Below are 24,944 nucleotides of genomic sequence, written 5' to 3' on the forward strand. Positions count from 1 at the left end.
AAGTGATCTCATATTGTGTTCAGAAAAAGAAATGGGTTTGAAACGACAAAAGGGTGACAAATGATGACAGTATTTTCATTTCTGGATGAACTAGATTTAAATTTATTAACATTAGACGTCACAAGAACTGCACAAGCCCAGCAATATGCAAAATTATTAACATGACCTAGTCTGAATAGCAAAATGTACAATTTCGTAAAAACAACAGCAGAAGCCAACCTGTGCAAATCAGTGACCACTTGTCTATGTGGCTTTAACTTTTCTCAGTGTGTCAATTTTTATATATTTTTATAAAATTTATCTGAACATTTAACATATCTCCAACGCTGGTCAGAGCAGGACCGTCATCTGTTTCTGTGTCACGACCAACCAGTTAAGAACCACTGCTTTCTAACGCCTGCGAAGATCAGCTACCATTCTTGATCAAGTCGATGCTAATTACAGCTCAATGTCTCTCGACCGTTTCCTCCGCAGTGAATCATTTTCTAACACATTGTCCATTTGTTATTGAACGAGTCTTTGGAATTCACTGAATTCAGAAAAGTTTATCAACAAGAGCATCTCTTGCAAGATGTTCATGGCCCATAAGAGTTAAGGTAGGACTTCAAAAAAACCGACGAGGGCACCTGGTCGGGCTGTGCCCACTACCTCTGTGGGACAGAGACCGTGCCTGTGTCTGTACCCTCTGTGCCCATGTCATCCTCTACAACGTTAGTGTATCCCTCCTTCTCAATGCAGTCAGCCAGAACCTGAAGCACCAGGCGTAGTCTGCGGTCCATGGCGTCCAGGTGAGGTTTTATGAGGATTGGTGAGAGGGTGTCTGTCTGGAGGCTTTCTTCCATTAGAACGCTCAGTCTGTATTCCTCCTTAGCCAACAGTTGAAGCCGTAAATGGGTGGACTTCTTCACCCTGGGTCAAGCAGTAAAAATCATTACTAATAACCAAACACCAAGTTCTTCCTATTTAACGGTTAACTTATTAATGCAAAATAATCATCTAAAATAATAGTAGGCCTGTCACTTATAATACATTTCTCATGTAGAAACTAAGCATTTTGTCAATTTAATAATGCTATTCTATCACAAATGACTTTAATGCACAAAAAAGATTTAAGTTATAAATAAATTAGCCGTTGTGTGTCCAAATATGGCAACATATTGACATTTAGATTCTCTAATTTTTGTAATGGTAGATTCATACTTCCATAAAAAAGTTTGATATATTAAAACATATGTTTAACCCAAAACAACCCGTCTTTTTTCATTTATTATAGCTGATGCTTATAATATTAATGATTGTTTAATAGTGTATATCGTGAAACCGGGATATTATCGTACCGTTACAACCCTAGATTGTATTATACCAACCTGCAGCATTGACTTAAAGGCACCAGTATGGAAAGCTCATCGTGAGAATGTTTACCAAATCTGAAGATTAAGAGAAAGATCAGACAGAAAAATAACTATTACATTTATATGACAATCCTTTGGAAAATATAAGCAGCACATTACTTGTATGTAAGGCACAGGTTTTTATTGATACGTATGGTAAAAGAAGAAAAAATATGAGTAATGTTTTACCCTCTTCCATTATCAAGATGAATAATGAACGTTTCATTTCCAAATTTTTCAAAGGTCTCATAATGATGACGATCCATATTTCCTTAAAAAAAGCAAGGTAAACATTTTTGACGATAGTATAAATTAATTATTACATTTTATTTATTATTACATACATTTATATAAATACTTTGATTAAATCTGCCACTTGGATTTTTGGCTGATCAAGTGGCTTTAACTCAAATCTTACCCATAAGGAAATCGAAGATTGTCATGTCCATGATGTCCAGCAGACGAGTGCCGCTGTCATAGGGCGGTGTTTGCTTCACCTCTTCACAGTAATCTGGATCAACCTCCCACCTACAAACAGACAGACATCATTAGTTTGCACTGACACACATACTGTGCAGAGCAAAACAAGACAATAATTTTGGAGGTCAGTGTAGACTAAATGAGACTAAAAATAACAACTGGGTGTAATGTAATGTATGTTGTTGTTGCATATTTTATTTCTCTTTAGTTTAGCATCGCTCCTTCTGCTACAGGTACATGATGTTACACTACATATTTACAGTACTGTACACCTACTGAGTGCAGTTAGACACTTCAAATAAAGGTGCTGTAAAGGGTTCTTCAAAAATGCTTCTTCTATGGCATTACAGTGATTTTCCAAATAAACTTTTTAAGTCAGAGATTCTTAAACAACTATTTCTCTCTAATCATTATATAGCGTGTAAAACTTTAATCCACTATAAAAAATCTTGTACAACAGAAAGTTTTGTGGATGGCAAAGTTCCTTTTTGGAACCATACTGTACCCCCTGACCTTTTGTAGCCCTTAATTTTTAAGAGTGTATTCTGTTTATTATGTGCGGTACATGGTATAAGTATTTTTACAAGGAGAACTTCCTCACAATAAACATATTTTTTATTATTATTTATATTTATATTACTATTTTATTTATTTAATTATTAAAGGTCCAGTGTGGGTCATGTCGTCATCTGAGACATTGTAGGGATGAAACGCGCTCTGTAGAACAGTTGATGGTGACTTTCATGTAAGGGGGCCCGAGGCGTATGTAGATAAAAATGGTTAATTCTAAGGTAATTCAACAATACAGTTCATTATGTAGGGGCTTTATACACCACTTATAATATAGTTATGTAGATTATATTGCATTTCTGTCAAGAGGTCCTTCTAAAAGTTACACATTGCACATTTAAATGCTGTTATTAAAGTTTTTAAAAATAATTTCTGGCAACACTTTACAGTAAGGTTGTGTTTGTTAACATTAGTTAATGCATTAGTTAACATGAACTAACAATAAACAATACTTCTACAATATTTATTAATCTTAGCTCATGTAAATTGCAACATCAACTATGTTTTCAAAATTAAAGGTTGTGTTAACATTAGTTAATGCACAATGAACTAACACAGCTGTATAGGCAATAAGAACATTTAAAAAAAAATAATTAATGCTAAAAAAACGACATTACTTATTTTTACTTCATGTTGCATTTTCTAATGTTAATAAATACAATGTTATTGTAAAGTTTTACAGAATTTTAAAGAAATTACTTTTAATATTTAATTAATTTTTATGACCTTTTAAAGTCTGAAATCTGCTGGTTTGTACCATGATTTTCAACAGAATATGGTCAGTTTTTGTCCCCCAAAAGATTGACAGCCTACTGGAATTGCTGCACAGTGATGCAAAGAGTGAATTTTTGCTGTTATAAGAAATATCAGCACTTAAATGTATCCAGTCAAAGACTTACTGTTTAAAAAAAGGTTCTTTGTGGATTTTTAAAATGTATGAAATAAATAGTTATTTGACTGGATGGTTGTTTGAGGAACCAAATATGGTTCTTCTATGTCATTGCTGTGAATTTATTTTTAAAAGTTGTAATTCGAAAACAAACTTTGTACAATTCTGAATAAAATGTGTGCTCACTCTGCTTTCTTGCGTTTGTGGTAGGATCGCCTCCAGGGGTTTCTCCAGGTCCTGCGCTTGGCCAAAGCCAGATCTGGCAGAAAAGCTGCTAATGAGCCCTCTATCTGGTCAGGCTTCCCACACAGAGCATGCTCAGTCGAGCAGTAATACGAACACTCACCATAGAAGCAGATGTTATTGGCTGGAGGGATGACAGATGATAGATAGTGTACAACAAAATACAAATTATTATTAAATACAACAGTTCAAACACAATTCTTTTCATAAAAAATATATCCCAACATCTCATTAATAGTTACATGAAATCTACCTCTACTGAATGTAACACACTTCTCAAACTGATATATTACTTCACTGACAGTCAAAGGCATAATTTTAAAAACCTAGAAAAGGAAGATATTGAAACAGAGAGTGACAATAGATTTATAACAGCGCCACAGCGCCATCTACTGATCATTTAGGGTAAAAAAAGCACAATGTTTTTTGATGGAATAATGCAACCATATATTAAATATGCAAATTAAAACATCTCGTAAATGATGTGGATGGAAAAAATAATAAAATAATCACGTATTTTGTCCTTAACTGCATTATCCTTTATTTCTTTTTCGAAAAGTAATCCAGGGGACTGCATTGTACACTGTGAGATTATATAAATTTCGTTTAATTGTGTGATATGAATAAATGGTGTTCATAAACTGCTATTTAAATAGTAATAAGAATTATTAGTCAGCTCCTCCCCGCTTGACGTGGCGTTTACGTAAGCTCTGTGGCCAATGAAATTTATCCACGCGAAGTTTTTAAATTCAGACCAACTGTTGAGTATGAGTTTAGTTACAGTATGAGTTACAGTATGAGACGCCCAGGCGAAACAGGTAACGTTATTTTGTATGTTTAATACTTTAAATATTATAATGAGCAGGATAATGTACAAGCTGTTTATAATGAAACAAACGTTTAGTCAAAAAAATATTTAAAAGAATAATTACAGACTTCCACTTCCTTAAAAGTGAAAGAAGGCATATGTATGAAACTTGCGTGCGTGTGTGTTTCTTTATTTATGGAAAGCTGCTTTAAATGCAACATTGTAAAAAAGCGCTAAATAAAATGTGATTTAAACTCACATGAGCCACTATGGTGTCCCACGAAAAGAAACAAAAAACATTTGTTCTCAGTCATAAGCGACCTAACGTTAGTAATATAGAAACTAGTAAATGAAACTGGTTTTGACTTTGAGTAGGCGAATTCTCACAGTCGACCTTTTGAATGCTGATTGATTAGGAAATGCGAATAGATAGTGAGGTAAATGTATGATGTAATGAATGTATGTTTTATACATAACGTTATCTTCTTGTGAAATAGATGAGAAAAAGAAACGTTGGGAAAAACATGGCCTCTTTTATTTTTAAAAGTTGTCTAACATCAGTCTCTTTCGCAGAGCCTCGAGGAAAGAGAAGAACAAACTAAGACACTCATTCATCACTTCTGCAGCAGCAATGTTACATTTTATCACAGAATATGTGGATAAACGGTCCCCTTATTCATCTTTCAACTGTTCTACCTCTAATCATTAACATCAGTCTCTGTATAGCAGCTTGTAATAATGGAGAGTATGAAACTAACGGTCAGTGCTGTCCAATGTGTGATGCAGGTGAGTTCATTTAATAATCTAAGGTGAATTCAAATTGATTGTGACACTTGGAATTTATTTCAATCAGGGACGTAGTTTTCAGGAAGCCCCCATCCAATAATCAAAAATAGCATTTAAAACCCCCTCCCCCAAAAATTATACATTAATGAAAACATACCGCTGACCCTTTAACCAAACCAAATCTACGCCCATGATCTCATTGTTTCTTCCGTAATGTGGTCATGTAATTACATCACTTACTTTATATAGGCTGACATCTGTAATATCGAATTATCTTTAGTATCTGTTGTTCTTGTAGACATGTACACCTAATTGGAATTTCTTATTTTTATCTTTAAGCAACTTGAATGATATCTGGAAGTTTCTGGAATAATGGTGACTATCCTACTGTATCCTTATTACTTACCAGGGACTGACCAAACCAAATTGCCAAACACTAAGTGAGCAATATGTAAATTAAAATGTTACATTTTAATAATTGTTACAATTGTAGTTTAACATTGCAAGAGCCAAATGTTAATAGTTCAACTATGATCATTGCTAGTGTAAATAATTAATACATGTATTTTTGTATAGCACTAACCGTAATGAGAGCTCTTAAACTTCTGTTGAACTTTCATAAATTGTTACATTTCAAGTACTTACAACATATAGCCAGTATTTTTCGTATTTTGTGTCCTCATTCCACACTCAAAAGATTCCTTTCTTAGAAATGACACATTAAAATTGTGTTCAATTAATTTAAAATACCTCATTAAGAGCAATAAGTATATATATATTTAATTAGTCTAACACAAACTGAATATGTTCTATAATTTATTGATTTCTTTTTAATTGCGTTAACACAATTAGTTTGAGTTTGGGTTCTGGAAAAAGATTTTCCCAGCATGCTTTGCATGCAACTGCTTTTGGAGAGTAATTTTTTTAATTAAGTATCATTTTATGCATTTTTAGGTAAAGAGAAAGACTTAATAGTGTTCAATGTCCGTTTATCTTATTGATTTAGAAACGTTTGTGTTATATTTTTTAAATTGTTTGGTTACCATCGTGCAGAAGAGTAGCGCTTGTGGTTAGGTTGGGGATGTGACATATATCTCTCAATGAGCACTAACTGTGTTTATGCCTGTTTGGAGATCAGTCTCTTCTCACATGCTCATCCAAAGTAGCAAACGTTTATTATTAACATGCTAACATGTGCTTATGCTAATTAGTATGATAAAAAAACGTTTTATATAAAATAACAGAATTGTGTTATTCAGACTACACTACACTGAGTTATTCAAACTACTCTAAATTGAGTTATTCAGACTACACTAAATTGAGTTGAGGCAACTAATTGAGTATTGCCATTTACTTTAAATTGAGTTGGACTAACTCAATATATTTTTATTGTGTAAAGCAGTTTTTTATGAGTTAGGGGTACACATTCATATTGGATGGAAATCCTGCCCACAATTTTATTGAGTTAATCCAATGAATCATTTTTTGAGTGCAGTGGAAGACCCTTTAATCTACAAATATATTTATACTTAATAATTTACTTATCAGTTATGTTTAAATAATACGTTTTTAAAGGATTGAAGTGTTACTGTTAAAGTTAAACAAAAAATTATTAATAATTTTCACCTTGCACACAGTGTTTTGATTGGAATGCATTGAAATACATCACTTTCAGTCGGTGTGTTACATGCGGTGTAGTTGCACATCCAAAGCTTAAAGGTATAGCGGAAGATTTTCGTTTTCTGGGTGGATCACCACTGTTATTGGTCATCCCAGATGTCAATCATTCTGATTATATGTTGACGTATAACCGTCGTACGTGCTCGCCTCTACGTTCGCTTTCTGCACATGCGCACTTTCACGTGTATGTGTGTTGTGCTACGGTTTCAACCATTCATTGAAGGTCGCGTTCACACTGTTTTTTTTTTCAAAATGTCTGAGGGTCGCAAGAGAAAAAGTGTCTACGAATTGTATGACAAGAAGAGAAAGGACTATAAATAAAGAAACATGACCAGAATGTTTATGGGAGAATATTTCACACGCTGGCGTGAGCTAAAAGGACAGGTTGGGCTTCCCACGCGAAGTTTCTACTGGAAAGGTACATTTTGTCATGCTATTTGGAGAAATCCATTTAAAATCAATGCTAGTAAAAGTTGATGTAAGCTATGATTTGCGATGCTAGCCCTGACACAAGTCAAGAACCGCACAGACACTGTAAACATGCCGACAGAAACTTGTAAACAGAGCGAAGAGAAGAACTGAGCTCCTGCATGCTCTCTCTCTCTCTGTCTCGTGTACGCGTTTAACAGGCGTTCCCTCTCGGGAGCATTTTTTTAAAAATATCGAGGGGTGGTTCTTTTAAATAATTCGGGAAAATCTTCCGCTATACCTTTAAATTGGATCAGAAAATTATGCATCCACATGTGGTTGGCTGGCACCCCACACAGCCCTTTTTCAACTCTCCTTCCGGTTTATCGACTGTCATTTGTCATGTACAGTGGAAAGGCTGCTTTAAAGTAGCCACACTGATTTTAAATTAGACAAGGATGACCGGCAGGCTGGATAAAGATGAAGGGCTGCATTTGGCCTGCGGGCTGCCAGTTGACTAGCTATGAGCTATAGCATTTAAACATTCATAAAAAAAATCACAAACGTTGCAGATTTTTACTGTTTGTCATAAGCTTCAGCTGCAATGTCTTTGGACAGTGTGTTATGTTGGCGTTTTATCATGTACAGTATATTTGCAGCTTGACTCCAATCTGACACTTTTATTTTTTAGGAAAGCGAGTTTTAATGCACTGTGATGAGTTCACAAGCATAACATGTATACCATGTATTAAAGACACATACACTGACTCCTCTAATGGATTATCCAAATGTCTGCAATGTTCTGTCTGTGATTTAAGTAAGTGAAAGTACACTTTACAATTCTTAAAAAATACAACTTTCAGATGTGTCCTTGCCAATTCTTCTAGCGTTTTACTATTTTTTACTTTCTCTTGACAGGTAATGGCCTGAAAGTAAAGAAAGAATGTACAGTGACATCAGATACAGTGTGTGAGCCTCTGCCAGGTCATTACTGTAAAGAAGTAAAGAGGAAAAACTGTTTAAATGCCAGAAAGCACAGAACCTGCTCACCTGGACAGTATATCAACCAGACCGGTTAGTGTTATCATCAATGCTGGATTTGTGAAAATGTATAGGTTGTTTATAAGTTAATAGCTTACTTTAAATATATTGGCAATCTTTCTACTGTAATTGTAGTAAAAATGTAGATGTGAGCTAAACAGGTGCTCCTTTATAGCTCAGTGGTAGAGCATTGCATTAGTAGGCAAAAGGTCAAGAGTTCGAACCCAGGGAACACACAAACATATTAAAAAATTTTGACCTTGTAATGCATCGTAAGTTGCTTTGGATAAAAGTATCGGTCAAATGTATGTAAATATAAGATGTACATAAATATTCCTTCATTTATTTGTATAGTGGATATTGCTTCAAAACTGATTATGATTAGGGAGAAGCACTAACAGTATTAGTCCATTGTGAAGTCATGAGTTATTTAAGGAATAATTGACGGTGGGCCATTGAATTATTCAAAAATAATGCACACCCAAGGTGGTAATGCGGCGCAACGCATTATTTTGTATGCATTATTTTCAAATAATTTTAAGTACCAGAATCAATTATTCCAGTTATACCACGGTTAACAAGAAACATTGCTCTGCTGGTTATTTTAAGATATTTGACAGGTCAGGTGTAACATTTTTTTACCAATCAGAATAAAGCATTCAACATCAGTTTTATGAAATTGAATGTATCACACCTTAACATTTTACATATTGTAAGGAGTGTTACTTATGTTACATGAAAATAAATCTCTTTTTAGGAACAGAATTTCAAAATACGGAGTGTGCAGACTGCCCTGCTGGTTCATATTCAGATGGTACACTTTGCCAATTACACACAAAGTAATTACAATTTATTTTATTTTTCAATGTTGACTTTCCACATGCTTAAAAGTAACAATGTATAACATTTAAAATGAATCATTATTATTTGTCATATCAAAGCTTGTTTTTGTTTTTCACAAGGACTTGAAGATAATATTTGTCCTCTTTTTAACAGCTGTGACTCTCTTGGGAAAATAACAATTAAACCAGGAACAGAAAAAGATGATGCTAAGTGTAGTGATAATGGACCATCTTATATACTGCCTTTGAGTCTTACTTTGTGTGGAGTTACTTTGTTGTGTGTGTTGGCTGTCATTGTAATTACCGTAAAGAAGAAAAACTCTTATCGTCCAGCAGTTCAGGATCAGCATGCAAGTTTATAAAAAAATAAATGTTTTTGTAAAGCCCATATACAGGGCCGTACGCAGGATTTTATAAATACCGAGGTCCATATAAGTATTTTTCTAGGGCATGTACCCAGGGGCACCGCTAGCAATTTTGGGCCCTATGAAAAAATATACCCATTTCGTACCAAACATACAATCCAACCTACTGTAGCTATTCAAAATCTTTGTCTGTAATTTAATAATACAGAACTATTTATTTTGATATTGTTTTGACCACAGTTATCAGTATTTATAGATACCTAAAATGTCTGCAGCTAAGATAATTTATTGTGCAATGCAAATTTAATTGAAAAATACAGTACATTAAATCAAATATTCAGAGAAAATGCAACATTCTTAAAGATTAAAGATAAATGTGACCATGCCTGTGAAAACCCAGCTGAAGTATTTCTTTGTGATTTACTGTTTTCCACATAAAATCATCCTATATAATGTAAAGAACATTTGTGAAAATATAAACTTGATATCTTTAATGTTGACTGAGTAATGTCATAGATATCAGCGATTGAAATCATAGTGAAATTAATGCTTGAAATTAAACTGTGATGCTTTTTATCTCACAATAAGATTTGAGGCTTTAGTCTGATTTTCAGAGAAAGTCTTAGTGACATACTGTATACTTGAGCTGTTACACACGAGACATTGTAACATTTAAATATGGCGAACAACAACAATGCATCTTTACTATGTACATTCTGCCTGAAATAAGACTGGGTCAACAATGCTTGACCAAAGCGGCGTGGTGAGCTTGAACCTGCTTACATTACGAGGCATTTTTTGGACCCAACATTCAATAAGAAAATTCAACTGCAGTAGCCACCGTTCAACCTGAAGAGGGCAGCACTCAGACGTTTTTACACCAGTATTGAAACACTTTATATCCAAATGTCAAAAAACTTACTAAAATCAATGAACAGCACTAATAAAACCCCATTCTTACAGATCATTAACTAAAAAAAGTTGGTTTAGGGTTGAGTTATTATTTAAGAAAACAGCTATACTGTTATTAAATGAGACTGTTTTTTAATCAACGGGGCTCTAAAATGAAATGAATGACAACTATAGCAGATTACGACATAGATTTCCATTGATTTCTTAACCCTGTTGCAAGTTGAGAAGCTTTAATATACATAATTTGACTAGTTTAGCCTTAGTTGCATTTCAGTTTTATCACAACCAACTCGATTTAAGACTGCATAAAAATCCTTTCTTTGCATATTGCGTTACAAAACAAAACAGTGTGTAACCGATCACATTTCTAGTTTATGTTAATTAGCTTATACGGGCTACGTTAATTTAAACAGCTTATAAGGGCTGACTTCGCGTTAGAATCATAACACAAAACAGGGAACGTAAATCCCCTTGTGTTTTTTTAAACTGGGGTGAACAGAGCGAAGACTTTACAGTGGAAAGAAAACTGCATTGTATTGCTCCAGCGTCACATGTGTAAACTGCATTTATAGTAAGGAAGTGCACATATGCAGATATCATAGCAAATAGCAGTAAATACACACACCTTGTTCTCTTCTGAAGTTCACGCGCACTGTGAGACCGTGGATTGAAGACGGCGCTAAAACGCAGAGTAAAGACGGGGCGGAGCTAAGAGGGCTCAGCTTAAGGGGGTTGCGTGTGCGGCACAGTCCTTGGCTGGGGCCCTCAAAAGTTCATGGGCCCTTAGAATCGTCCTAACTTTTCCCCCCTTTACGGCGCCCCTGCATGTACCCCAGGGAAAAAAAATCCTATTTCTCTGCTCTACTTTTTTATACTTTTTTATTTTAATACATCAGAAAACGATTTTTTTTAAATAACTGTAAAATTCAAACCATGTCAGTGTGCAGAACACGTGTTGGTTATTAGGAATACATTGTAATAATTATTTTACCATTCTGGGAACACTGGGCTGTGTCAGTAAAGTAAACATAGCCTGACTGAATATAGGATAATTTTAGTGAATTAACAGAAGGCATATCTAAAGAGAAATAACTTATTCCTTATTTTGTTCAAATGGGAGATGCAGCATTATTTTGTCTTTATTTTTTCAAAAGTTTATTTTTTTAAAGTTTGATATAATAAACCAAATGTTCAACCAAAAACCATATATGTTTTCATTCATTTAAGGGTCAATTTAGCTAATGATTATAATAATAATAGTAATAATTATGGTTTAATACGGTATACCGCAAAACCTTCTGAGACAATATCATACCGTGAAAATCTCATACCGTTACAACCCTACACCATGGTTGTGCATTATTTTCAAATAATTTAAAAAAAGACATTTGACAGGTGATAGTTGTTTGATAGGTTTAACATTTTTCAACCAATCAGAATAAAGCATTCAACAGTCCAGTGGAATAAAAACACGCTGAATAACGGAAAGTGAATTACTGGAGGGAATGAAAGCAGCACATTAAATTTGGACACCAATCTGGCTCAGCTGCAGTAATGTTTCTTGTCTTGTCACCTTATCAATCACTACGGTTTCATATTTCTTATCATTAAACTGCTGTACAATAGTCAGCTTTTGATTACTTACATCTTTCTTGCACTTCCACTAACGGAGGTATCACACCTCTGTCCTCTGTTTACCTGGTTTGATTTGATTGGTCATCTCGGAATCATTTTGACTCAATGAAGCGCAGTTTTTTGAATCTGTTTGATCTGTCATCATAATGATAGCACTACATTACTCAGAATATTAGTGTATTCTTTTTTTACCATACTGTAATTATGACTACAGACATGTTAAATGTATTTGTATGTATATTTAATACTAATAAATACTATTGGTGCTATGCTATTTTATTATGATCAGTCCATATAAACCTAAATTGTACATATGTAAATGGTGAATCAGTGTTCGAATTATGTCAAAGCTTATGGGGGTCCCCTAGCTACACTGAAAAAAATGATTCATTCAATTTACTCAATTTTTTTAAGGTAAGTGGTTGCAATCAATTTATTTAAGCCACATTTAAAAAAATTGAGTAAATTGAATGAATAATTTTTTTCAGTGTAAGCTCCACCCCCCGGCCAACCCCCCCCCCCATTATAGGGTCACTGTGATTTGAAAAAGTAAGATGTGATCCTGGATCAACAATCATCTGATCCTGGTTTTAATCAAATAAACCCCAAATTACCCTTACTCAAACCCTAAACGTTTTTACCCCTCAAATTAGTGTAAAACACTGCAAGGACAGACATTGTAAACAGAATAGGGGTAAAATAAGGTGGACCTCAATGCCTACTCTCAAATTACATCATTTTACTTTATAGTATTGGTTAAATGGACATTGCGTTTTTCAAATCATAGATTGAATAATTTTCGGATCAGCAAAACTGGGGCTGGGAAAATAAAATAAGAACAAATTAAGAAATGATGAGCATATAAAAATAGAAAAGAACAAAGCAAATAAAGTAAGATCTAACAGTAGTATTTAAGTACATAAATATAATCAAATAAACATTAACACTGTCTTATTTATTATATAAATTAAATATAATTAATCTTTTTAAAGAAACAGAAGTGATTTTCCTTTGTTTTCTGTTGTTTAATTAATATAAATGACAGAAACACAAGCAGATAAGAAATGCTACTATCAGACCAACACAAAGATCTGACTTCTTTCTGAACTGTTTGCACTCACTTTAAGACATAACTGAATTTTTTATGAGAATACGTGCCAAGACTGTGGTATTTCGAGATTATTTTGTGTTTGCATGCTTTAGAATCGCGCGTCTCCGTGCGTCCGTTTATGAATGTGCGTCCATTTGAGTTTGTGTGTGTGCGTCATTGTCTGTGCGCACACAAAACAGCTTACTTTAACATCCTCCGCTCAAATTGTTTAAAATCACTTGCATGTGATTTAAACATTTTCAAGGTTTAAAAAACACATAAAGTTAACTTTCTATAATTTATTTCTAAATGATGCGTATTTGCATTAAAGAGACTATAATTTATTATCATTTATGTTTGATTTCTTCTGCTTTCCCAATAAAATATTTTGTGTTTCTTTTGACTTTGTGGACCAGCTGTCAATTTGAGTGTGTAGCATTGCCACTGTTATAAAATAATAGTTTGAGAAGAATAAAAAAAATAACCCTAAAGATTACTAAATAGTCATTAACTCGTCTGTCAAGTCCTCCAGAAAACAGCATGAGGCCCACTTGTGGCGAGTTTATATTAATTTCAGACAGAAATCATTTGAATTAGTTTATTGCGAAATTGGGACAACTAACGGACAGTAGCCTATCGCTTTGTGACAGCGCAACATAAGAATTTTAAATTCATGTAGTTTTTTAAAAACCAGGGGACCGCCCCTCATTTATTTTTTGTGCTTTATGGGGAGTCCCTCAAGGCTTATTCACCTTATTTCGCCACGCCCCTTTTCAATTCTTCGCTCTTCCGCATTTTGTCAACCGACTTCCGCTGCTAATATGGCACAGTGCATTCGGTAGCTAGTTTGGTGGTTATAAGATTGTTTGTAGTTCACTATAACTTTAGCGAAATGACAAATATCGCAACTGCTGTAAATGTTTTAAATTAGGAGCACGGAGAAAACTTCATACGACGCTCGGATAGTCTTATAATGTCCCATCAATCGTCTCGTGGTTAGATGATATGAAGCGGCCGCGGCAAGTAACCCATTGGACATATTTAATTACCCTGTCAGAAGGAGCCGCATTGAAAATTATTAAAGTACTTATGCCTACCAATATTTACACAGTGATTTCGTCTTTTTTAAAGCAAATGTGCACCTTAGCCAGTTCAATAACTATTTTGTTTTTATGTGGTAATGTACCATGATAGAATTTATTTGCAAACTTGCCAACACTTATTCCTTCAAATCAGGAGACTTAAATCCTTTTAAGTGGAATCTACAAAGCTCACATATGGTTTAAGAAATTCCTTACAGATAAAATATGATCACACTGTAAAGATTTAATATAAATGCACAATATCTGATCACATTGTATAGGTTTAATATAACTGCATGGCAGGTAACATCTGATCACATTGTAAAGATTTATATAACTGCATGGCAGGTAACATCTGATCACATTGTAAATGTTTAATATAACTGCACAACATCTGATCACATTGTAAAGGTTTAATATAACTGCATGGCAGGTAATATGTGATCACATTGTAACGGTTTAATATAAATGCACAACATCTGATAACATTGTAAAGGTTTAATATAAATGCACAACAGATCACATTGTAAATGTTTAATATCACTGCATGACATCTGATCACATATGAAGGTTTAATGTAACTTTACAACAGGTAAAATCAGGTCACATTGTAAAGGTTTATAAAAATAACTATGGACTAAGAAACAACTAACTCTTCAGCAAGACCACCCTGCAATGAATTAAGACGCAGCTTTATCAGAGTCATCAGGAGCTGATCCCAAGTGTTTATCTGGAAGATGTTGGTCTACTGTATGTACTGGTGATGTGCTTAGCGATTGTGTAATGCATGCAATATCAACCCTGTGTAAAGCTGACAAAGATGGTTGTTTCTCAGCAGAGATATGTACATTTGTGCCAGCTCAACACATGAAGCAGAAGCATTGAAGCAGTTTCTCAGACAGGGTTTACAGGACTAGGCCTTAATTATATTAGGACATTTTAGTTTTTACAAACAAACCACATCTTGTGACAAAACAATGGCACTCATATATGTTGAGGTATGTTAGTACAAGGTGTTTTTAAATTATCGTAGCTCAAATAAGCATTTTAGCCTGGGACCAGCATAAGCCCTGTCCGGTAAACCGCAAGGTTGTTTTCCCATATCAGATGTAGGTTGCTTCAGGTTGAGTTGTGCTTTTAAAGTGTAGATGAATCCTCCCATTGTGTTTCTGCATCACAGTTTAGGAACATGTTGATTGTATATCATCCTCACAGTTGTCCATTGCATCACTAAACATCAATGCATCTGTAAAAATAATATAACCATAAACATTTTTATGTTAGTATTTAAAAGAAACTTGCATCATGAGAATTAATATATAAATGACATCCATACTTAAACAGAACAGTGTGTGTGAGAGAGAGATGCATTAAAAAGAGACCGTAACATTATACACACAACCTCTAACTTCAGTGTTAAATAATATGTCGTTTAATAGGTCATTATCAATATCTGAATGAGAAATGAACTGACCTTCTAGCATCTGAAATCTCTGTAACTCGCATGAATCACGTGAGCTACTGTAAGAATGCAATGTACTATAATATATTGTTGTCTTATCTTAAATATAAAAATATAGGTGGGCAATGAAAATCATTCAAAATAATTGCATTTTATAATCTAACGTTACTGATCTTAAGTTTATTCGTACAACGGACATCACAAATCTAACGTTAGGCAAAAGAGCACATTTAGCCAAGATAGCTTACCTGAAACTGACCACCTTTTCAACACCCGGCATGGCTTCAAGTTACCGGAACATCATACTCGAACCATTACTTGTGATAAGGGTGTTCCTTAGTCGGCTTCCCGTCCATTAAAATTGGTAAGAAACAAACATATAGGCGCTTGAGTGAGCTTTTTAAGTTTAACGCGTCGCCTTCAGCCACTGCCTCAGCTGCTCATCATATGCAGCCGGAAGTACGTTGACAAAATGAGCGTAATGGCGCCGCCCTTGTTGTCGTGAAAAATAAGGTGAATAGCAGGTCTGGGACCCTCCCAGACCCCCCTCAATTCGAACACTGTGGTGAATAATTTGTAACCCTGGTTTTTTGTAGACCATTTCTGGTGCATACCGTCGATGTCGGGCGGAATCCTCGTATCTCCAAAACCATTATTTTTTTAGGAAATTAGAAAACGTCGTATTTTTAAGTTATTAAACATTGTATCGTTAAAGTTGTTATTATGCCTTATATTGCTATCATATACTGTCATGGGCGTCAGAACCATTATACGTGGGTGGGACAGGACCCACCCACTTTTTAAGACCAATGATAATGGACCCACCCACTTTTTCTCTAATTTAGCGCATTTGTCTGTTCACTTATCAAAGCGCTGTTAGTCCAAATCCATTCAACTAGAGCAGGGATCCCTTACCTTTGCTTTTTTTTCACCGCTGACCCGTTTCAGCTTTTAAACATAATTCGCGGGGGTGAGTGGACGCCGAGTTGCTGTTCGAACATAGTGCTGAAAAACCTCATTTGCCAAATGTATAACGTTTTAAACAGAAGTAAATGTCAAACAACCATGCATTAGGGAAATTAATAACTGCTTTATTTATAGTATATTTTCTATAGACGTGTAAAACCATATTATAGCGGATTATTTTATTTTCATTGTTTCACGAGTTTGCCTGCCCATTTAGTCTTAATAATTAACGGTAAACAAACTTAGCTTGCTGTTCTTAAAGGCAGCTCGAACCTTAGGTAGCATTACATCTATTGAGTTTTAATAAATGTACTCAAAACTAAACATTTTCACTTGTTAGTGTCTATCAAACAGAATTATTATATTAATTAAACAGCCCTTTTTTCTCCAATAAATAAAAATTTAACTTGTGTTTTACATGCACAAAATAATTTAATGGTGGTATCCAAAACATTCAGTTTAATTCAAGTATTATATTAGATACATTTAAAAATTTCAGTGTACATGTATGATAAGCCTAGTAATACGTAAATATTTAAAATACATCAATAACTGATATCATAGGTTAACACAGATAAAATCATAGTTAAGTCTTCCTTTATTAAGCCCATTACTGAGTGTATTTGTGTTTGTGAGTTTGTGACTGTGTTGTTGTCTGAGGTGAAGTTTCTAAGTTGGTGACTCTGATGTAGACACCAGTCATCAGAATGGTTGATTTTCAAGTTCATCGTTCCACTCTGTAACTGAGTTCCTTTAAGGACACAGACATGGTTGCTGCAAAAAATAAATTAATAAAGGACAAACGATCATTTTCCTACGTTATATAAGGCATGTTTACATATAATAACGAGGCAAAAAAACAGTTAGCTTGCATAATGATTCATGACTGTAATGGCAGAACTAGCGGAGTCAAGATTTTTTTTCTTTAAGCCCCACGAAAATCACATTAGATATCTCACCAAACATGATAACAAAACCAATGCATAGTGGCTAACTAAGTCAACGGCAGGCAATTTGTGCTTTAAATTAACTTCAGAAACGTGAATAGCGTAAAGAAAAATCTAGCAGCCTCAGAAACGATACATTAGACTTTAGCACTACCATTACTTTGAGATAAAACTGTTATATATACAATATAAAAACTGTTATTATATAATTCATATAACTGAAACATAAATAACCAGTGTTTTGAGGACATTTACCTCAGTGGACGTGTTGCTCGACGAGGATTTCGTTGCGATTCTCAATCTTGAAGAGAAATATGCAGCAAAGCTCTCCCGGCGGAGTGAACAAGAGGTGGAGGTTTCTCAGACAGTTGAAATGTCCAATGGAGTTAAGAGGTTTGCGCTCAAGCTTTTTCAGGACTTTAGATTGGTTAATAAATTGTAAAAGTAACAGACCCACGTGGGGACTGACCAATAGCATCGATTTGTGAAAAAATATGAAATTGACAAAATTTGGACATACAAGGTTTCCGCCCGACAGCGACGATATATTGGATTAAAATAAACCTCTCATTTAAGGTTTATTACATGCTCTTTTCTAAGTATTTTCTTAGGTTACCGCATCTATGATCTGCTTACGGCTATATTACAGACTTTAAATCTGCAGCAAAACTTGAGACCCAACTTTTGTACCGAATATGTAAATATGCTTTTACAATCATTACTATGGGAAGTCAGACGTCAAACCTCTTAATAAATGTGAAGATTTTGCTTTATTTTTAATGATGTATAAACGGAGATGTGAACGACTTTATAAAGCAGTCAAGATGCTGAGATACTCTTGGAAACATAAGCACCCTATTTTTATTACCTTTTGGCTGTCCTTTAAAAACAGTGACATTCTGTAAAAACTAAATCTTTTCTACAACAGACTTAAGTTTGAAATACTTAATGATGATTTGTGTATTGTATGTAGTATGTTTTATGTGTGTTATTAATAATATTAATAAAAATACAAACCAATGACAGTGTTCACTTCAGTGATTCTTTTCTTCACCCTAAATTAATGTTTTGAATGTCGTGAACATGTATGAACTTTTAACATAAAGTACTTATTCCTAAAAAAAGAGTAAAGTGATGTGGTATTTATTATAGTTCCCCAATAAAATTAAAAATTCCTGTACTGTGTTCAACTGTCTTTCTTTGTCATATAAGAATTTATGTGGGCGACACACTCAGTGTCTTACAAAAACTGAGTGTCTTTACAGGAAACCGTATTTACCGGTATGTAGCAGGTGAGTAACACTTTTTTTTTAAAGCTGTCAGTCAGTGAGTAATCATGCTAAGAATGAAACATAAAACTTTTAAAAGCAACATAAAGCAAGGCTGATTCAACTTTTGGTATAAAGGAGCTTAAATAATATCTGCTTTTGATATAATCATAATATAAATTAAACATAGATTAAACTAAAGATACTGTTGTTAGATTTTAAAGCTCTCATAACACACACCGTTTTGCCAGTCTAATGTTAATCTTGGTTACTTAGTATTTTATGTCCAACGAGTCTTTTGTGTTGTCAGATTATTAAAAGACAGAATGGCCATACAGTTTTTTGCCAAAAAAAAGACGAACACTTGAAGGCGTACCATGTGGGTGGAGCTAAAGAGTTACGAGTATGCACAGCCTTTAGATACTAATCTAACAGCTGTGACATCTAAGGAAATCAAACTTAAAGGTCACGTTCTTTCTGATCTCATTTGTAAACCCTAGTTAGTGTGTATTTTTGCTATAATATCATAAATAATACCTGTAAAATGATGAAGCTCAAAGTTCACTGCCAAGCAAAATATATTTTCTTTAACATAAGTCCCCTTTTCAAAGCTTACAGTGAACGGCAGGTTTGGACTACAGCCCTCTACTTCCTACTTTAATGACGTCAGTAGAACAGTTTTTTTGACTCCACCCACAGGAATGTGTCATTCGCCAGCTAAGCTAACGGCAAGCTAAGCTGCTATCGAATCACAACACATTAAACAAACTACACAATTAGAACTCGATACGTATTTCTGAAGGAGGGACTTCATAGAACAAGGAAGACATCAGCCTGTTTTTAGGACAGTGAAAACAGCGCTATACAGATAAGTAAATTGTGTGAAAAGGATTACGCTTTTTTACATGTGAAACATGAATACATGTTATATTGCGCACTGTAAACACAATCGAAGTTTAAAAAACACAGAAAGAACAGGACCTTTAAATAAAAACTTTTTTTTAAATACCAGTAGCCCACTAAGCAATACAACACTCTTAAAAATAAAGGTGCTTCACGATGTCATTGAAGAACATTTTTTAACATGTTCTTTAAAGCACATTCAACATCTGAAGAATCTTTCTGTTTCACAAAAAAAGTAATAATTATAAATTACAATTTAATTACAATTACAAGTTAAAAATATAAACAGTAAGGTTTATATTTCATTGTATTTAATAATTATTTAGTGTTTAAATATTTAATATTTAAGTACACTATAAAACAACTGCTTAAAATGATTTCTTAATTTTCTGTAATAACCGAGTCCATGATTATTTGTTTGCTTTGCTTTAGCCCATGCAGCATCTCTTTTTTTGGCAGAGAAGATATTGGCAGTTTATTGACTTGAGGCTTGCCATGTTGAGTTTTGTTGTAGAAACAGTGCAAACAGGCCAATCAATATTATATTCAGTTAACATAAAGACAAAACACTATAAGCAATCTTCCAGGCTACGATTAAATCATTATGTAAAAGTTGCAACGTACGTTAATATTCTCTATATATTTGTTTTTAACAATGTGCTGCATTGCCGCACATCAAAATAAACCCTGTCGATTAACGGGAAGAATTATCGAAGGAAGTGAAAGTAGCGCATTTAACCTGGGGTGGTCAGTCAGATGGGGGGGGTTCAGTTACACCCCTCTGGGTCTGTTACTGATCGCTTGAGGATAAGATGATAAATATTAAGATCAGCAGGAGTAAATGATGAATTACCATTATGAGGATGTGTTACATATGGTGCGTACCTGGTGAAATAAAAAAGGTTCTCCACAGCTTTTTGTCCCGGGTCACGTCTCTGATCTCTTTAGTCATATTCACCACTCTTCCGGCCACTGGTGGTACTCGACGAAAATCCAAGATCCTGTTGATCAGTCAATGAAATGTGGATGTTTATTTTTACTGTTATCATTTGTTAATTTCTACATACCTTTTTACAAGTGCACAATAATGATAATGGCCGTGTCTCAATGCGAAGGCTGCATCCTCCAGAGGTCGCATTCCCAGGCTGCATACGTCATCAAGACTGTCTTGTTTCAGAATTTTGTTGAATACCTTTTTGAATACTATGCGCAATTTTAATCAGCGTCTTATGCGCTGGAGTTTATATCTGCAGCCATATGACCTCGACATTAAACATGTCAGAGGCCGAGACAACGTGGTGGCTGATGCACTGTCCCGGATGGAATAGACCTGTGGGTAAGTTGTTTTTTTTGTTTTTTTTTGTTTGTTAAACTTGGTTTGGAAGCAGAAGCATTTTCTTGGTGATGGGTTACTTTTGGGGATGAAGGTGTTACATGTAATGTGTATGCATGTAGTTGTCTGCCCTCTAGGGGGCAGGAACGTGTTATTTGTTTCTGTTTAACCAGATTGATTACACCTGTGGGCCATCAGAAGTGCTATATAACGACCTAAGATCTCACATTCCGGCGGCGGAGGTTGAGCAGCCGTCCGGACACGGATTTGCTCTTTTGTGTGTTTTCCCCAAATTTTGGTCCTGACTAATTTCTCCTACATTGTTATTATTTTTGATATTGTTTTAATAAATTCCCCTAATTTAAATGAGCATTCGTGTCATCCCTCTTTATGTTATGGCAGTGGCTGTAACAAACCCTTTTAGGGGTAGTTTCCCGGACAGGGATTAGACTAGTCCTAGACTAAAACAAATTTTAAGAGCTGCCCAAACTGAAACCAACTTGCACTGACATATCTTAAAATACATCAGTACTCTTTGTTTTGCCTCAAAATGCACACAAGTAATGTTTTAGAAAAGGCATGTTTGTTAAAACTAGTTATATTTCCTAATTAAACTAAGGCCTAGTCCTGGCTTAAGCTAATCCCTGTTCGGGAAACCACCCCTTAAAGTTTACTGTTATTCTTAGTTAATAGTAAATAGTTTAATATGTTTATGACATGCGAATGTAATGGTCAGTTAACTTAAATAAACCACGATGATGACGTATGCACCCTCCATTTGCGACCTCCGCAGGCTGCAACCTTCATGCACGACGCTAGGAAAGAACCGACAAGCCGATGATATCAAAGTACCGCGAGAGTGATTCAAAAAATATGTGGAAAAAGTCTGATTTCGAATTCCTCTCGCGGTACTTTGACGTCATCCCACTGTCGGTTCCTACGGCACCGCATGAGAGAGTGAGGTTGGATTGGTAATAATTTCAACCAGTAGATGGCGCACAAAGCATACAACATCGCCTACACAACATCAAATACATTTCAAACATCTTTAATAATAAATCAGTACAGTCAAGGGAAATATATGGATACCAAACCAAAAACCTATCTAACACATACATGCCTTTTATTATTGGTCATTACATGAATCTCCTTTCTCTCTTTCCTCAGCCAGTAGATACATCTGTTTCCGTGTGCTGTTTTCTGCATTTAGTGTTTAAAACCTATTCCTCCTGCCTGCTGGGTACATGTGTGTACCGTCTGCTGACAGGACAACTTTAAAAAAATCCCCTGAAATCTACTAATGGAAGGGGCCTAAAGGATAAAAGCATTTGAAACTACTGATTGCCAGTCATCCTGACAGAAATGACAGAGAGAGTTTGTGTGCAGGAGTCTTTCCTCCACAATCACTGTATGATACATAACTCACTGGGACCCAATTAAAGTGTCTCCCTCCAAACCACTCTTCTTCCCTAAAGCCACACTACAATGAGCCTTCCCATCGACTAAAATCAGATAATTAATAGTATGTTGTTGGATATAGCACTGGTGGGCTAGGGAGGACGTAGAGGCCCACTGGGTCACGCTGCTTAAAAATAGAAATAGCAACCTGCACTTTTGTCAAACCCGGAGGAACTTTATTTAGAAAAGCAGGCGTTTTTCATGTGTTTGGTTTTGTGCTGTCTACCCACACACATGCCTGTGTGCGCCGAGTAGATTTTATTCCCGGCCAGATGTGCGGACGGAAGTAAAGCGGACCTAGCCGGTCTGGGCTGGGCCTGCTGAATGATGATATTGTGCCCAGGGTTTAGAGAGGAGGGCTGGACTCTGGATACAGGACAGCACGTAATAACAACATGACACAACAGCTGTGTGAAGAGACTTTTACAGAGCATATGGGGCTAATTTTGTTTGGGGGGGTCTTCTCCCCTGTACTGCATAGCTCATTTGTGACCCTGTCTGTGAAAAACAGCTATAAAGTCATTTTTCGAGTTTATGGGTTTCTTCCTACGCAATGAAACGATCATCCATTTAAAATTTAACCTTGATATCTTTAGTTTAGACTCTGAAAGGCAAAGTCAAAGATTGAACAGAAAATGTATTTTCTTACAATTTTAGCAAATTGCTTTTCAGTTCCTACCTCACATCATTTTGTTACACATAAAACAAGCACATTTTTATATTTGACTGGAAAACAGGATGAAAATGCAAGTTTTTTCCGACAATGTTCCCTGCCAACAGTAACACACCCATCCAATCACATTAAACAAAAGAAGAAAAAATATAAGGATGGAAATAAACTATAATAGCAATAAATCCCAGAGTCTAATATCAGATTCTGGGAATATCTGACTCATATATCACTATAGCAAGCAACCAATAAACATGAAATGAGCTGACACGGACAGATGGGTTATTGTGGCATACAGATGAAAGTCTCTCAATCACTTACTGACACTTATCAGAGGGCTAATAGTCTATAAGCGGACATTGTTGGATGGAGCTCTATTGGTGATGGGATGTTGACGGATGGGTTTGTGTTCACAGTCGGTTGTTATGTTCTCTCTGGATTGGGTATTTTATGAGTGTAAAACTGCAGGTTTCACGCTGCTCAGTGCCCCCCTGAAACTCACAATCTGTACTTTCACACCTATGTATAAATGCAAAGTCAAATGTGCTGAAAACATATGGAATACCTGTGTGCAGTCACACAAACATAAAAAAAACATTGTGCAAACAAATCTTGCCCCACAGTTACATATGATGACACATTTGACTGAATATATGATATTAATATTTTGACCTAAAGGTACAGTATGATTAAATGCTTAGAAATTAGTTTTATAGACAAATCTATAATGCCTGTAGATAAAACTTGACTTTTTAATTGATGACAATTGCAGTGAAAGTCCCAGGATGGTCCATATGAAGTAAACGCAAACTTTAAAGATGCAGAAATACAAGACTTTCAATTTGTTAAACATTTTAAGTCACTACATAGTCTATATTTCCTATATTTAGTAGTGAGTTTTTATTAAATGCATAAATTTGGCAAAGACTTCTATCCAGGTTAAAAATGTAACCCATGACCCAGCACCATGCTTTACAAACTAAGCAACAGGAACACTTGTGTGGTAACAGTACTTAAGATTATAGTAAAAATAATGAATGAGTACAGTAGGTGTGTTTGACCAGTCGCATACATTGTGGTCATAAAGAGAGAAAAATGATATATTATTCTATACAAAATTTTTTGTGGTAGTAACCTGGTGAAGTTATAATCATCTTTACATGCCATGATATGTACATACACTAGTACTTAAAGAGAACCATGTTACTATGCATTAAAAAATTGCATTACTACAGTAAAACCTCCCAAAACTACAGTACTGTGCAAAAGTCTTAGGCCACCAAGCTACCATTAGATGTATTGTTTTTACAATTGTATAGTGATCATATATAATTATTTCTCAGTCTCTTTATTAGAATACAATAAAGGAAATGTATATGTAGTATTATAAACAGTATAAAAGTATAAGCTGAATTGTCAAGTATTTAGAGTAAATTCCACTTCCAGTAATATCAGGCAGCTGCAGGATCACTTAAACCTAAATGAAATTAAATCCTAATTTCAAATTCTAATCGAATGACTTCAGGTTTTAAGTCTCCTCAAAAAAGCTCAAGATGTGTTTTGTGCCAAGAGAGGTCACACTAAATACTGACCGATGCCTGAAGAAGACATTTAGTCCTGAAAATTGTTTTGTTTTTAATTTTCTGTACATATTTCCTGTATTTTCTGATTGTACATTAAAAAAAGAGTTAAAAATAAATATGGATGGACATTAA

At 34.8% G+C, this 24,944-nt stretch overlaps 2 protein-coding genes across 7 annotated transcripts in view; one reads left to right on the forward strand and one right to left on the reverse strand.

Annotated features, from left to right (window-relative positions):
* Positions 1-466: 466 nt before the first annotated feature.
* The window catches only part of fam20cb (FAM20C golgi associated secretory pathway kinase b), a 61,810-nt gene continuing 37,332 nt past the window's right edge, over positions 467-24,944 (reverse strand). Inside the window, exons 5-10 of the mRNA XM_065242528.2 lie at positions 20,654-20,769; positions 3,517-3,697; positions 1,810-1,919; positions 1,581-1,662; positions 1,368-1,427; positions 467-909 (exon numbers count right to left, since the gene is read on the reverse strand). Coding sequence (XP_065098600.1) covers positions 645-909; positions 1,368-1,427; positions 1,581-1,662; positions 1,810-1,919; positions 3,517-3,697; positions 20,654-20,769 — 814 coding nt within the window. The 3' untranslated portion in view covers positions 467-644. The remainder of the gene's footprint in view (positions 910-1,367; positions 1,428-1,580; positions 1,663-1,809; positions 1,920-3,516; positions 3,698-20,653; positions 20,770-24,944) is intronic.
* LOC135720421 (tumor necrosis factor receptor superfamily member 14-like) lies at positions 3,712-12,324 on the forward strand. Of its 6 annotated transcripts, none has more exons than XM_065242530.2 (8): positions 3,712-4,391; positions 4,955-5,167; positions 5,507-5,607; positions 7,109-7,265; positions 7,947-8,072; positions 8,174-8,329; positions 9,054-9,135; positions 9,293-12,324. In XM_065242530.2, the coding sequence occupies exons 4-8, from the start codon at positions 7,175-7,177 to the stop codon at positions 9,498-9,500; spliced, it is 663 nt and encodes a 220-aa protein (XP_065098602.1). In that variant the 5' UTR covers positions 3,712-4,391; positions 4,955-5,167; positions 5,507-5,607; positions 7,109-7,174; the 3' UTR covers positions 9,501-12,324. The 6 variants fall into 6 exon arrangements, 5 of the variants coding, with proteins under 5 accessions (XP_065098602.1, XP_065098604.1, XP_065098605.1 ...); XM_065242532.2 differs by having other exon boundaries at positions 5,507-5,542; XM_065242533.2 differs by lacking the exon at positions 5,507-5,607.

Source organism: Paramisgurnus dabryanus, chromosome 1, assembly GCF_030506205.2.
Source record: "Paramisgurnus dabryanus chromosome 1, PD_genome_1.1, whole genome shotgun sequence".
Taxonomy (NCBI): Eukaryota; Metazoa; Chordata; class Actinopteri; order Cypriniformes; family Cobitidae; genus Paramisgurnus; species Paramisgurnus dabryanus.

What these genes read in the sequence shown, in the direction of transcription:
- LOC135720421 (XM_065242529.2), top strand. Translation starts at nt 5,035, where the DNA reads ATGTGGATAAACGGTCCCCTTATTCATCTTTCAACTGTTCTACCTCTA. An exon ending in ATGTTCTGTCTGTGATTTAA is followed by an intron (nt 8,073 to 8,173) that starts GTAAGTGAAAGT and finishes TTCTCTTGACAG; the next exon opens with GTAATGGCCTGAAAGTAAAG. An exon ending in ACAGTATATCAACCAGACCG is followed by an intron (nt 8,330 to 9,053) that starts GTTAGTGTTATC and finishes ATCTCTTTTTAG; the next exon opens with GAACAGAATTTCAAAATACG.